The sequence below is a fragment of the Nycticebus coucang genome, chromosome 18 (assembly GCF_027406575.1).
Source record: "Nycticebus coucang isolate mNycCou1 chromosome 18, mNycCou1.pri, whole genome shotgun sequence".
Classification (NCBI taxonomy): domain Eukaryota; kingdom Metazoa; phylum Chordata; class Mammalia; order Primates; family Lorisidae; genus Nycticebus; species Nycticebus coucang.
Window position 1 is genome coordinate 29,593,547 of NC_069797.1, and position 12,189 is coordinate 29,605,735.

The 12,189-nt window shown below is 52.0% G+C and overlaps 1 protein-coding gene across 8 annotated transcripts in view; it reads right to left on the reverse strand.

The window, feature by feature from the left end:
- Positions 1 to 231: 231 nt before the first annotated feature.
- Positions 232 to 12,189, reverse strand: part of RPH3AL (rabphilin 3A like (without C2 domains)) — a 158,448-nt gene continuing 146,490 nt past the window's right edge. For all 8 annotated transcript variants that reach the window (XM_053567774.1, XM_053567775.1, XM_053567773.1 and 5 more), the window contains 3 exons: positions 5,265 to 5,378; positions 3,606 to 3,752; positions 232 to 1,355 (listed from right to left, as the gene is read on the reverse strand). In XM_053567774.1, coding sequence (XP_053423749.1) covers positions 1,321 to 1,355; positions 3,606 to 3,752; positions 5,265 to 5,378 — 296 coding nt within the window. In that variant the 3' untranslated portion in view covers positions 232 to 1,320. The remainder of the gene's footprint in view (positions 1,356 to 3,605; positions 3,753 to 5,264; positions 5,379 to 12,189) is intronic.

Here is a 12,189-nt window from a genome sequence, read left to right on the forward strand (position 1 = left end):
ATATACATTTGATTATTTGCACTAATTTTTTAAAACATAGATGGCCTTGTTTTCTCCCTTCACGTTAGGTTTATGAGCTCTGTGAGCACACACATCTACTTCATTTCTTTTACTGCGGTTTAGGAAGTGTTCCAGCAATTCCATGTAGCACATTTTTTCCCATCCATTTCTTTTGCTGCATCTCAGAAACATAGGTGACTGTGGTCTTTTGATCAACACACTGGCTCAATGCAAATTCTAATCTTTATTGTGTTAATTCTGAAGCATAACGTGTCACAGGGACGCAGTGAGCTTCTTTACCATCTGCCAGAAGCAAGGGCAAAAAAGCTCATGGGTGGGGCCCTGAGAACTCCTGACGTGGACAGAAGGCCCTTCCAGGATAGGGTGCCCGGGGTGGCGCAGGGGCAGGGAGGATGGCAGGATGTGGTCAGTCTCTCTATCACACGCACACACACACACACATTCTCTCTTCTCAGGGAAGGGTTTTCCAGAAGCATTTGCCTGTACTCTGAATTAGGTATTTTTCATGCCAAACCAAACCTACTGAAGAGAAGTGAATTGATAGCTGGGGGAGCCACGTGCCCTGGCTGGGGACTCAGCCCAAGGCTGCTCTTCAGCGAGTGAATTCACAGTATGCTCTAGAAAGGCTCCCAGCTCTTCAAATTGAAGGGAGGCCGAGCAAAAACCGGGGATGTCAAGGGAGGGATTCAGGGAAACCTAACAAGGGGCTAGGTTTCATCCTTAATTCCTGGGACACGAAGGGGGAGGGTGGGTCTCCCTTTCCACGTGCTCTGGTTCCCTCCACACTCACTCTAAGGAGCCAGACTCAGCTTTGGAGGGGAATGCTTTGGGTTACATTCCTTCTTGCCATTAATGCAAATGTGGAGAAGGGCCCATCTGGTGGCCCCTCTGAAAATGCAGTGCATAAGGGAAGGCCCCACCAGATCAACACACTGGCTCAATGGGTCTGAGGCCCTTCCAGCCCAACCCAGGCTACAAGCAAGCTTAGGACAACCACAGGGGAGGTGGGGGCAGGGGCAGGGCAATAAATAAGGTGGGGCCAAGTGCAGTGGTTGGAGGGGTGGGGCTGTGGAGGCCCCAGGAGAGACAGACACTAAGAAAGGCACTGGGTGGGGGGAGCAGACTCAGCCCCCAACACTGGTTGGTTGAGTTCCAGCCCACAGGGTGTTGGCAAGGGTGCAACCCGCCACAGGCAGGGTCTGGCTCTAGCTTTCTCTCTTGAAATCTTCCCAAAAAGTCTGTTCCAGGCACCAAACACTCCTCAGCGCAGGGCAGGGTCAGGGGCCAGCTGGAGCAACTTCAGCAGTGAGGGCTCCCCTGGGTGTGTCTTTTGCCTTTGGAGGAGAGAAGAAAGGCCACCACACAGTGAGCAGAAGTGACAGCTTGACCTGTGAGAACATGGAGGCCCTTCACTGAATAGTCCCCCTTCCTGATCCTGCTGCCAGTTCTGAAACCAACAGGGGTGGGGAGGGGGTTGCTGGGCAGCCCCCACCAGAGCCTGCTCTACTTTGCCTATGACGGCAGGCAAGTCACCCACCCCTCTGGGCTCTCATCCTAAGGGGGTGATCACCAACAGTGATCTTAGGATCTTAGGAGGGGGGAAGAAGCAGAAGGACATGGGAATATAAGAGCCTCCTCCAGGCCAGTCCTTCCTATTCGTTTCTTAAGTTCTGGAATTTTCTCCATGCCTTGCCCCCCCGCCCCCACACACACACTTATTACTGGACACTTCCTGAGGACTTCTTCAGGGAGGGCAGTCCACACAGATATACAATTTTACCACTCTGCAACCCTTAGAGGGATGTGTTAGTGATAATGGGACTGGGTGCAATGACATCTACTATCACCTTGAACTCTATCAAACTGCTGATACTTGATGAGATCTCACCTGCCAAACTGCAGTTTCATGTGGTTCAGGCTTATGGTCTGCCAACAGTCACATAGCTATGTGTGGCTGGGATGAAACTAGAACTCAGGCCTGCCTGATTTGAAACTGTCCCCAAGTGGACTTCAGCAGGCGAGAGGGAGGGAACAGGTCTACTCCAGGGCAACAGGTACCTTCCACTCCCTGGAGACATTGTAGCTTCTGGGGAACCACCAAATGGGAGAGCGGGGAGGAGGTAGGGTGAGGGGTTCCTGTGGGTGGCTGCTGGGTGTCACACCTGGGGTCTGATGCACTCATGTACCTATGAATCCTCTGGTCATGGAGGGGCCCTACCTACCTGGGGATTCTTTCTTTTTTTTTGAGACAGAATCTCATTTTGTCACCCTGGATAGAGTGCTGTAGTGTCACAGCTTACAGCAACCTCCAACTCTTGGGCTCAAGTGATCCTCTGGTCTCAGCCTCTCAAATAGCTGGGACTACAGGTGCCTACCACAACACCCATATATATTTAGAGATGAGGCCTCACTGTTGCTCAGGCTGATCTCAAACTCCTGAGCTCAGGCGATCTACCCGCATCAGCCTCCCAGAGGGCTGGGATTACAGGTGTGAGCTACTGTGCCTGGCCTTGGAGCTTCTTTCTTGAAGGAGACTGGGGGCTGGTCCTGCACTTGCAGATTTCTCTGGCTTGAGTATGAGGAGACCTTTCCTGTCCCCTGCTCAAATGAGGGTCCTGGACTGGTCAGGACCTAGCACAGTGGGTAGCGGGTAGGGTGGGAGCCTTGGACACTTCCCCTTACCCACTCTGTGCCCTAGTTTCCAAACCCATCAAATTGGGGGATAAACCTCCTGCTACTCTGCCCATTGATTGGAAGTTGATCTTAGAGATACTAGGGAGAACCAGGGCTCCATGGCCCTGCTCCAGTAGTTCTGGAATTTCCCTCTTAGGACCTGGGGCTGGACTCTGTTTTGGGTGGGTTGATTTGGCTTCCTCGGCAAGGTGGCAGGTTTCTGGAGGGTAAGGGCTGTCTCACACTGCTCCCAGGTCAGGCTGGGCATATGATGGGCTGGATGAGGCTGAACTGTGTGGCACACAGGAGATGCTGTTGAAACAGGAGTTACTTGGGCGGCGCCTGTGGCTCAGTCGGTAAGGCGCCGGCCCCATATACGGAGGGTGGCGGGTTCAAACCCGGCCCCAGCCAAACTGCAACCAAAAAATAGCCGGGCGTTGTGGCGGGCGCCTGTAGTCCCAGCTACTCGGGAGGCTGAGGCAAGAGACTCACTTAAGCCCAGGAGTTGGAAGTTGCTGTGAGCTGTGTGAGGCCACGGCACTCTACCGAGGGCCATAAAGTGAGACTCTGTCTCTACAAAAAAAAAAAAAAAAGAAAGAAACAGGAGTTACTGTGACCACCACAGAGATGGAGAAACACTTTGACCATTTTGTAAAGCAGAGGATGGTCTTGACCACCACTGTAATTCCCAAGAGTGAACAGGGATGGTTACCAATATTATTTTGGGTCTCTCTCTGTTCATTGCAGGCAGGGATGGGGTCTGGCTCACCTCTGCTCCCCAGTGTCTAGCGCAGCCTTCAGTAAACATGGAGAATTGACAATGTCACCTAGCACTCTCCAGTCTTGGATGAGGGAGGGAGGAATGGAGAGGGCCATGGGGGCAGTGGAACAGGCAGCAGCCAGGTACTTACCAGGGCCCTTGGGGTCAGCCCGGGGCAGGCTGCCCCCCTGTGGGTCTGTAGAGCCTGCCCCAGTCTCACTGGCCAGGCTGCTCTGGCTCCCTGAAAGGTGGCTGGGTGGGCGGGTAAGCCCCATCCTGGGGGCCTCCACACTGCTACCTGTAAGAGACCAGATGTGGATCTCATACTGGGACAAGGATAAGCTCAGCCCAACAAGAAGCTGATCAAAAATCTTTGCATTTAGAATTAGCGTGGTCCCTGTGGGACTGTCTGTCCAGCAAGCTCCCTGCCCTGGGAACTGTCCCTCTATCCATGTGGCTGTCAGATCCTGGCAGGACCCCATCCTCTGGCCACTGCTGAGGGTCCAAGATACACTCAGGCAACAGAAGAGGCCTGCAGGTATTGTCTGTAAGTAACAAGCCACCAACACAAACATTTGCCATTATTAGGAGTTTTTCCTACCTTCATAGAATGGGGGAAGGGTGTAGATTTCAGCTGACCTAATGACAGAGATATTAACTACTGCCTTTACTAAGTAGAATCCTCACTCAAACATGGTTTTTAGTCCTTGCCTGGCCAAGAGAGCAGATATGGAGCCTGGAATACTTTGCTCAGTCTTTTCCTATCTCCTAGTTCTATTTGGCCACAGCTGAGAGAGGGTGTGAAGGGAGGGGATAAGTGCTGTCACAGTGGGGAGCAGGGCGGGGAGGGGAATGTACACCCTGCCCCGAAAACCAAGGCTGGCAAGTTTCCTTCACATTTTTCTAATGTAGAATCTTTAGCCTGAGGGGCCCAAGAAGTCCTGTAATTCAGGGACAGTTTTCATCTCTTGTGTCATCTCCACCTATGATGCTGACCACTTGGAAACTGTACTGAGGAAGATTCTGAGGGCACATGAAGGCTCTGTGGGGAAGGCCATCCTGATCAACTAGTGATGTCTGCCATGGTCACAGATGGGGAGCAGTGGTGTGTGTGCCAGGCATTTGCTGTCTCTGATCTAGCCCAAACTTCCATTCCCAATCTTGGCCCCAGAACAGCACCCCAAGGTATTTCATTACAGTTTAGAGCAGTTATTATAAAGCTCTTCTTATGGGCTAAAATCAGCCTCCTTGAAGCTTTTTTTAAAGATTTCAGTTCTAACCTGTGGAGCAGTTCTGAATGAAGCTGGCTTTTTTTCCCCGGAAGCTGTTCATGTGTTTGAAGGAAAGAAGAATGCCTTTCTTTTCCCAGGCCTTCTCTGCTCCAGCCTCCATGCCCCAGGTAACCCTCTTTCATATAACAGGTTCAGAGAGGTGAGCTCAGAGATGTCAAAATCAAAAGTCACTTTGGAGACCACCTGTTCCGTCTTGCTTGATAACAAGAAGGAAATGCAAGCCCAGTAGGCCATGGCACATGCTGGGGATCCCATTGCAGTTTCAGTGCAGAACTGAGTTGATGCAGGGAGCTCTGTACCTGGTTTTCACAGCTCTCATCATTTATAAAGCACAATCTCAGCTGAGGAATGGTCACAGGTGAGCTTGAGAGGAACACCGGGTATGCAGGCAGAGGGCACGTGTTCAGGGGTGCGAAAGCTTTAGCTCTGAGCCATCCCACCCCTTGGACACCAGCTGGGATGAAAAGCCACTGTAGCCTGAGCCTTCGGAAGCAAGCAGTGTTATTTCCCTTACTTACCTGACTCCCCTGAGGGCCTGTCACCTTTTGGGTCCTTGACCCCAGTGTGTGGGAGTCTGTAGTCCAGGCTGGAGGAGCTGAGATCTGAGTCACTGTCACTGTCGCTGGAAACCACTGGAAAAGATAGACATTGGCACATGAGGTCACCCCTACTGGCCATTACTAGCAGGCATCTTGGAGAGAGGGGGCAGGGCACCCTGCTATGACAAAATGGTACAGAAGCTCAGCTGGCTGGCCCTTTTGTTTTGGGGATGTGAAACGATGGCCTAGGGAAAGGTAGGGACTCTCTGCCAGAGACATGAGTCCCAGCGTGAGGAGGTTGGGACTTGGGCCCAGGGTGACCAACACCAGCAGAGAGAGGTCACTCTGTAGCCAGCCATCTCCACATGTCACCCCCCTGTGGTAGCAGCTGACTATCACCTTTGGTGCAAGGACAACAGCTCTGAGGCCTCCACAAAAGATAAAAGGCCTGCAGTGATGAGAGCCGTGGTAGTGGCTGACCCTCACAGAACATTTCAGGCACTTCACATTACTTTTTATTTTTTTGAGACAGCATCTTTCTGTGTTGCCCAGGCCTGGAGTACAGTGGCATGATCATAGCTCACTGCAGCCTTAAACTCCTGGGCTCAGGTGAACCTCTTGCCTTAGCCTCCTAAGTAGCTGGAACTACAGGTGTGCACCACCATGCCCAGGTATGTTAAAAAATTTTTTTAGAGATGGGATCCTCTCTGTGTTGCCTGGTTTGGTCTAGAACTCCTGGCCTCAAGTGATCCTCCCACCTAGCTTACAAGTAGCTGGGATTACAGGCCTGAGCCACCATGACTGGTGAGTACACAAATATGAATTTATGAAAGCTTTAGAACAACTCTAAAAGGTAGGAAATGTCATGACCCCCATTTTACAGGGGAGGAAACCAAGGCACTTGCTCATGGCAGTAAGATTCAAACCCCAGCAGGCTGGCTTATAATCAGCCGATTGCACTGAAGAGCTGAACTGGGAGCCAGCAGGCCTGGGCTCTCATCCTGGTTCACCCAGTAACTCACAGTGGGGTCCTGTGACTGCAAAGGGAACCAGACAGACCAGGCTGGGATCCCAGCAAGGGGAGACGGAGCATGCTCTCCTAGTGAACACCCGCTGTGGTAGAAACTCTCGTTTCTGGACTAAATGGGATGAGATTTGGCTGGCTAATCAACAGTGGGAGTCATAATACAGGATATATTCATCTTTTAAACATTCTATTTTAATTTTAAACATAGAAATGTACCATCTATTTGCCAATCTCTTTGGATGTCAGGCTTGGGTGCTTCTTTGAGATTGAGCCCATATGATCTTTCATGTATAAATCACATGCATGTTGTGTTGTCTGTGACTCTAGTTTCAGTTTATTTGAATTGGCAGAGGAGCTTAACAGCACTGGCAGCCCAGGCACATGGCTCTCACCTGGAATCCCAGCACTCTGGGAGGTTAAGGCAGGAGGATCGCTTGAGGCCAGGAGTTCAAGAACAGCCTGGGCAACATACCGAGACCCTGCTTCTACCAAAAATTAAAAAAGGGTGTGGTGGTGTATACCTGTGTTCTCAGCTACTGAGGAGGCAGAGGCAGGAGGATCGCTTGAGCCCAGGAGATTGAGGTTTCAAGGCCTCATGCCCACCACCATGCTCGGCTAGTTTTACTATTTTTAGTAGAGATGGGGTCTCGCTCTTGCTCAGCTAGTCTCCAACTTCTGACCTCAAGCAATCCACCCTCCTCAGCCTCCTAGATGGCTAGGACTACAAGCCTAAGCCACCATGCCTGGCTTATAATAGATTTTTTTTTAAGTACCCAGCTCTCCCAGGTGACTGACTTAGGGGATGGGGCAGGAGTCCAAGGCATCTGGCAGCATGTCTGACGTGAGGAATGCATGGTGCTGGTGGAGGGAGGTAGGACGGGTTGGGCTCTTATGCCAGGCACATTCTGGGAATTGAATGACCCTTATCTGCTGGATCTCTGAACAACCCTAGTCAGTTAGGGAAATCCATTATGGGTATGCAAAGGAGAAATGGTAGCTTCCATCCTGACTTGAGAGCCTTCTGGAAAGTCTTCATGCCTTCAGCCTATGTCACCTTTCAGCTAAGGGAGTCACAGCTCACAGAACCAGGCAATCAGAGGGCTGGGGCTGTCCACCTCCATTCTAGTTCTAAGAGATCTCGGCCCTGGGCCACCTAGCTGAGTGGCCGGCACACAGTGGCTGTGTCTTGAAGGTCAGATGACTAAGTGGCTCTTACCCCTCTCTCATCTTTATGTTCTGCCAGTTTCACCACCTAAATCAGTGGTTCTCAACCTGTGGGTCTCAGCCTCTTTGTAATAATGAAAATACATCATGACATTAGGAAGGTTGAGAACCACTGACCTAAATGGTTCTGGAATTAGTCGCCTGCTTGCCATGTCACCCTGGCCTTGTTTAGCTCACAGCCCCATGGACTCCAGCAGGAGCTTCCCCATGATTTCTCCTCTGCCCAGTGGGGGATGCTCCAGAGAAAACACAATTGCACCTTTACCCCCTTTAAAGGCTCCCATGGCCCCAGGATCACCCTGAGCTTGGCCCTTTGTCTGCCTCTCCAACTGCATCTGCAGCACCACTGTCCCCGCCCCAGGCTCTTGCCAAACTGCTGGCCCCACCTGGCACCACGACTCGCTCCCCTCTGCCCAGGAAGCCCTGCCCACCCCTCTTCTTGAGGCTGAGTTCAGGCACCACCCCCTTCCAGGAACCCCTCCCCACTCCCAGTGCCCAGGCTGGCTGGACACCATGTGCTCTCTGCTATAACTGCCACTTGCTTTCTTCTGTCCTCAGCTCCCCCCACCGCAGACTGTGAGGCTCTTCAAGGGCTGAGACCGAATCGGGTCCACACATGAGGCTGGCCTGTGGACCCAGCCCTTGCAGGTGAGGCAGGAACCACTAGCACGTGAGGGATCCTGGCGTTTCTTCCTTCCGTCTGCTCAGGGCTCTGCCTTTTTCTGCTCCGGTTTGTTCCCTCCCTGCCTGCCAGGAAGAGTCTGCTTTGGCTTTTTGTGCATTTGTGATGCAGCATTGAGAGGAGATGGGGCTGAGCTGCCAATGTGGTCCAGGTGCTTCCTTCACCGACTTTGAGAAATGCAAGTTAAAATCTGACTTACTGGCTGGGTGCAGTGGCTCACACCTGTAATCCTAGCACTCTGGGAGGCTGAGGATTGCCTGAGCTCAAGAGTTCGAGACGAGCCTGAGCAAGAGCAAAACCCTGTCTTTATTAAAAACAGAAAAATTAGCCAGGTGTTGTGGTGGGTGCCTGCAATCCCAGCTACTCAGAGGCTGAGGCAGACAGATTGCTTGAGCCTAGGAGTTTGAGGTTGCTGTGAGCTATGATGCCACAACACCTTACTGGGGGCAATAGAGTGAGACTCTGTCTCTAAAATAAAATAAAGCCTGACTTATTTTGTCACTGCTTTTCAGGTCCTGGACGGTGTGGCTTTTCATTGTGAATCCACTAAGACTGGACCTCATGGGTATCTGTTTTATAAGCATTTATGTAGTTCTGACTCACTCACTGGCTAAACATCAACCTGGTGGGTTCCATGACTAAGGGGGCAGAAGGATGTGCCCAGGAGGCAGGGACTCCTGTTAGTCACCAGGGGCAAGTAGTCAACTTGTCTTCCTTGGGGCAGCTGCAAAGAAATTGAGGACTGTGGCCAATCCTCCCTGGGATAGGGGAGAGTCTAAGCTGCTGAAATGCTACGCAGTGGGACAGCCCTGCAGAGAGCATAGTGACCAACCTCCATGTTGGTTTCTCCATGTCTCTGCCAGAGATGTTTACAATCTATTCGTGCTTTCTGACTTGGAATGACCCATCTTCCCCATGGCCGACATGCAAGATCTACGTAATTTGGGGTCAGGAAGAGGCCTGGGGCCCTTGGTGTCCAGTAATACCTGGGTCCTTTGGTGCTAATGGGCAGATGCCAAAGGGCTGGGAAGGAGCTGATGAGATGGGATGTCCTAGGACTCGGGTTATGAGGCAAAGTCATCTACCCCATCTCTCCACCATCTTCTATTTTATCATCTGTCATACATGGTCACAGAGTTGGGCTAGGAACAGGCTATGGCTATAAGGTGACTGTGTCGTGCTATGTTGGAAGAACAGTGAGGTACGCGTCTTGCCCCAAACGGCGACCTTGGTGGTGGGCTTAGAACGCCACACTGCCTAGTCCTCATGTGATGCCTTGGTTGCACAAGGGTTAAAAACAAAAGCAGAAAACCTCCCCAATGTGCAGTCAGCTGGCTTGCTCTTTATCACGTTTTATAAACCCCAAAGGGTCATGGCCATGGAAGAGGTGGGAGCAGCCTCAGATGACAATAGATCTCACGAAGGTGTTGCAGAGCAGAGACCAGCCCACCCATGAGACAGACTCGTTTCTCTCTGACGCGCGCTCCTTTGACTGGAGCATCTGTGCTCCTGTGTCTGGGATTTCAAGCTGGGGCCTGGCCTTAGCTTAGAGGTCTTTGTGGTGCAGACCCAAATCCCATCTCTAATGCTCTCTGATAAACTCTCCTCAAACCAAAGCGAGTGGGCAGTGTCTGTGCCTGGCCTCGGTATTTACAGTAGGTGGGTAAGAGACACACAGAGAGGGCCCCTGGCCTGGTGCAAACGCCATTCACCCAAACAGTCACAGATTCCTCCAGCGGTGAAGGAAGAAGCCTTTCTTCTTTCTCCCAGTGAAACATCACTGTAAAGCCCAAACCTTGGCTAATTTGCCATTCGAATGCCGTTGCCACCACTCTCCCTGAACAGCAGCTGTGCCCGTCCATCTCCCAGGTCTATTAACAAAGCTTTCAGGCTCATAAATCTCTCGGCCCTTGCTCTTCCAGCCTCACCAAAAACATTCAGTGTGTCTGAAGGCAGATTTTTTCTCTCGTTCCTTTAATTCCCCAAAGGCTGAGTCTGGGATGGTGCGCTGATGAGCGCTGTATTCTGCCCACGCCTGACTTTTCAGATGGAAGATGGGAGAACACCCGGGAGAAGGCTGCCCCAATAGCCCTCCTGAGGAGGAGGTATCATCAAGTGGGTTCATCCAGGCACACCGCTGGGCAGGGAGGGGAGGACTTCTCCTCTGGGGCTCCCTCCACAGTGGTCTGCGCCTTTTGCTGGGGACCTGGCATCCCTGAGATTTCCCCAGAAGGGCCGCCCTGCTTGCCCAGCGCTCCTCCTCAGCAGGGGCCAGCCCTGGTGCCAGCCGTGCCCACTTCTCTGGGGAGAGGCCAGCCTCCCTTCCCCCCACCAGCTCACTCTTGCTGTATTTGCAATTTGACCGTCACCATGGAAACTCAGAGTTTTGGAACATGAAGTAGGGGAGAAGAGTCTTTCCTTCTGGAAAGTCTTTCTGGACTGCTCAAAGGACACATGTAACAGCTGCTGTCTTGGGACAATCCAGGGGACGGGCGGGATGCCAGCTGATGGGCCCACTGCGCTGGGGCTTGGGGGGCTTCTAGGCTCTGCTTGGCCACTGCCTCTTTCCATGACCCCTGGCACCTCCCTGGGCTTTGCTGAAAAACACAGTGGCTGACCTGGGCAGCCACTTGGGTCTCAATCCTGGGATTCAACTTTGGTCAGCCGATCAGTAGAGAGCCTGCCCTGGTCAGGGGGTCGGGGGGTGGGGGACATCCTTTTTGGGCCACTTGACATCGCTGCCTGGCACAAGGACAGCCGGCAGCCTATGAGCTTGGGAGGAACTTAAGAGCTTCGGCTGCTCTGCTTGGAGGCTCCCAAAGCCCCCAGAAATTATGGGAATTAGAGAGGAAGAGAGATATTTTCAGCAAACATTCTGCCAAGGCAAAGCAGATGGTGGAAAATTTTGCATACTAAAAACAAAAAAAAAATTTTTTTAATGTAAAGGAATGATGATTAGGCCCTGGGGAGTGCACAGACATTCCTAATTACCCTCCCCGTCCCACCAGGCGGGCACAGCTGCAGAGACACAGAGCTGCCTTGCCTGCACACCAAACAGGGTCCTCAGGGCCTGAGACAGCTCCTGAGTCTGGGGCTTCACTTTGGTGGCAGCGGGAGGGGACTGTGGGATGGCAAAGCAGACAGACTCAGGCTTGTGCCCTGTCTCTGCTGCTTCCCAGCTGTGTGACATTGGTCTGGTTTCTTTACCTCTCTGTGCATTCCGTGGGCTCATCTATGAAATCGGGGCGTGGTCGCTCTCTCCCTGGGTTGTTGTGAGCTTTACTGGAGGTAACACTGACAGCGCCTGGCACATGATAGGTGCTTAAATGACAGCTGTTTGATTTGAGCAACATTGTGAACTCACAGGCCCACAGCACCTGGCAGTGGGCTGGCCTCTGGGGTGCCCAGGCCAGCCTCACAGGGACACACTTGCTTCTTTTGAGGGAGTGTGGGATCCTAAGCTGGGCTTCACAGGACGTTGGGAGACTGTACAAAGCAGATCTGGGATTGGAAGCCAGGGCTGTCATATTGCCAGAATCATTGCTCTCCCACCTCACACAGTACTTGGGGCAACTGAGGGTCCTGCCTCACCCTAATGGCTCTGCTCGCTTTGAAATCTTCCCCTCCAGCAGGCTAGTCCCTTCTCTGTACTCCCAGTGTGCCCTTCTCTCTAGACTTCTAGTTCACCCTTGACGACCAAGGTTGGGATCCACCTCTGCTCTTGGGCAAATATCTTAATCTCCTTCAACCTCATTCTCTTCATCTATAAAATAGAGACAAAAATAACTGCCCACAAAATAAGGTCAAATAAGACAAAAGGCTCTGCAAGTTTTAAAAGCTATACAAGCCTATAAATATTAAAATTAAAAAAAAAAAAAAAGGGCGGCGCCTGTGGCTCAAGGAGTAGGGCGCCAGTCCCACATGCCGAAGGTGGCAGGTTCAAACCCAGCCCCGGCCAAAAACCACAGAGA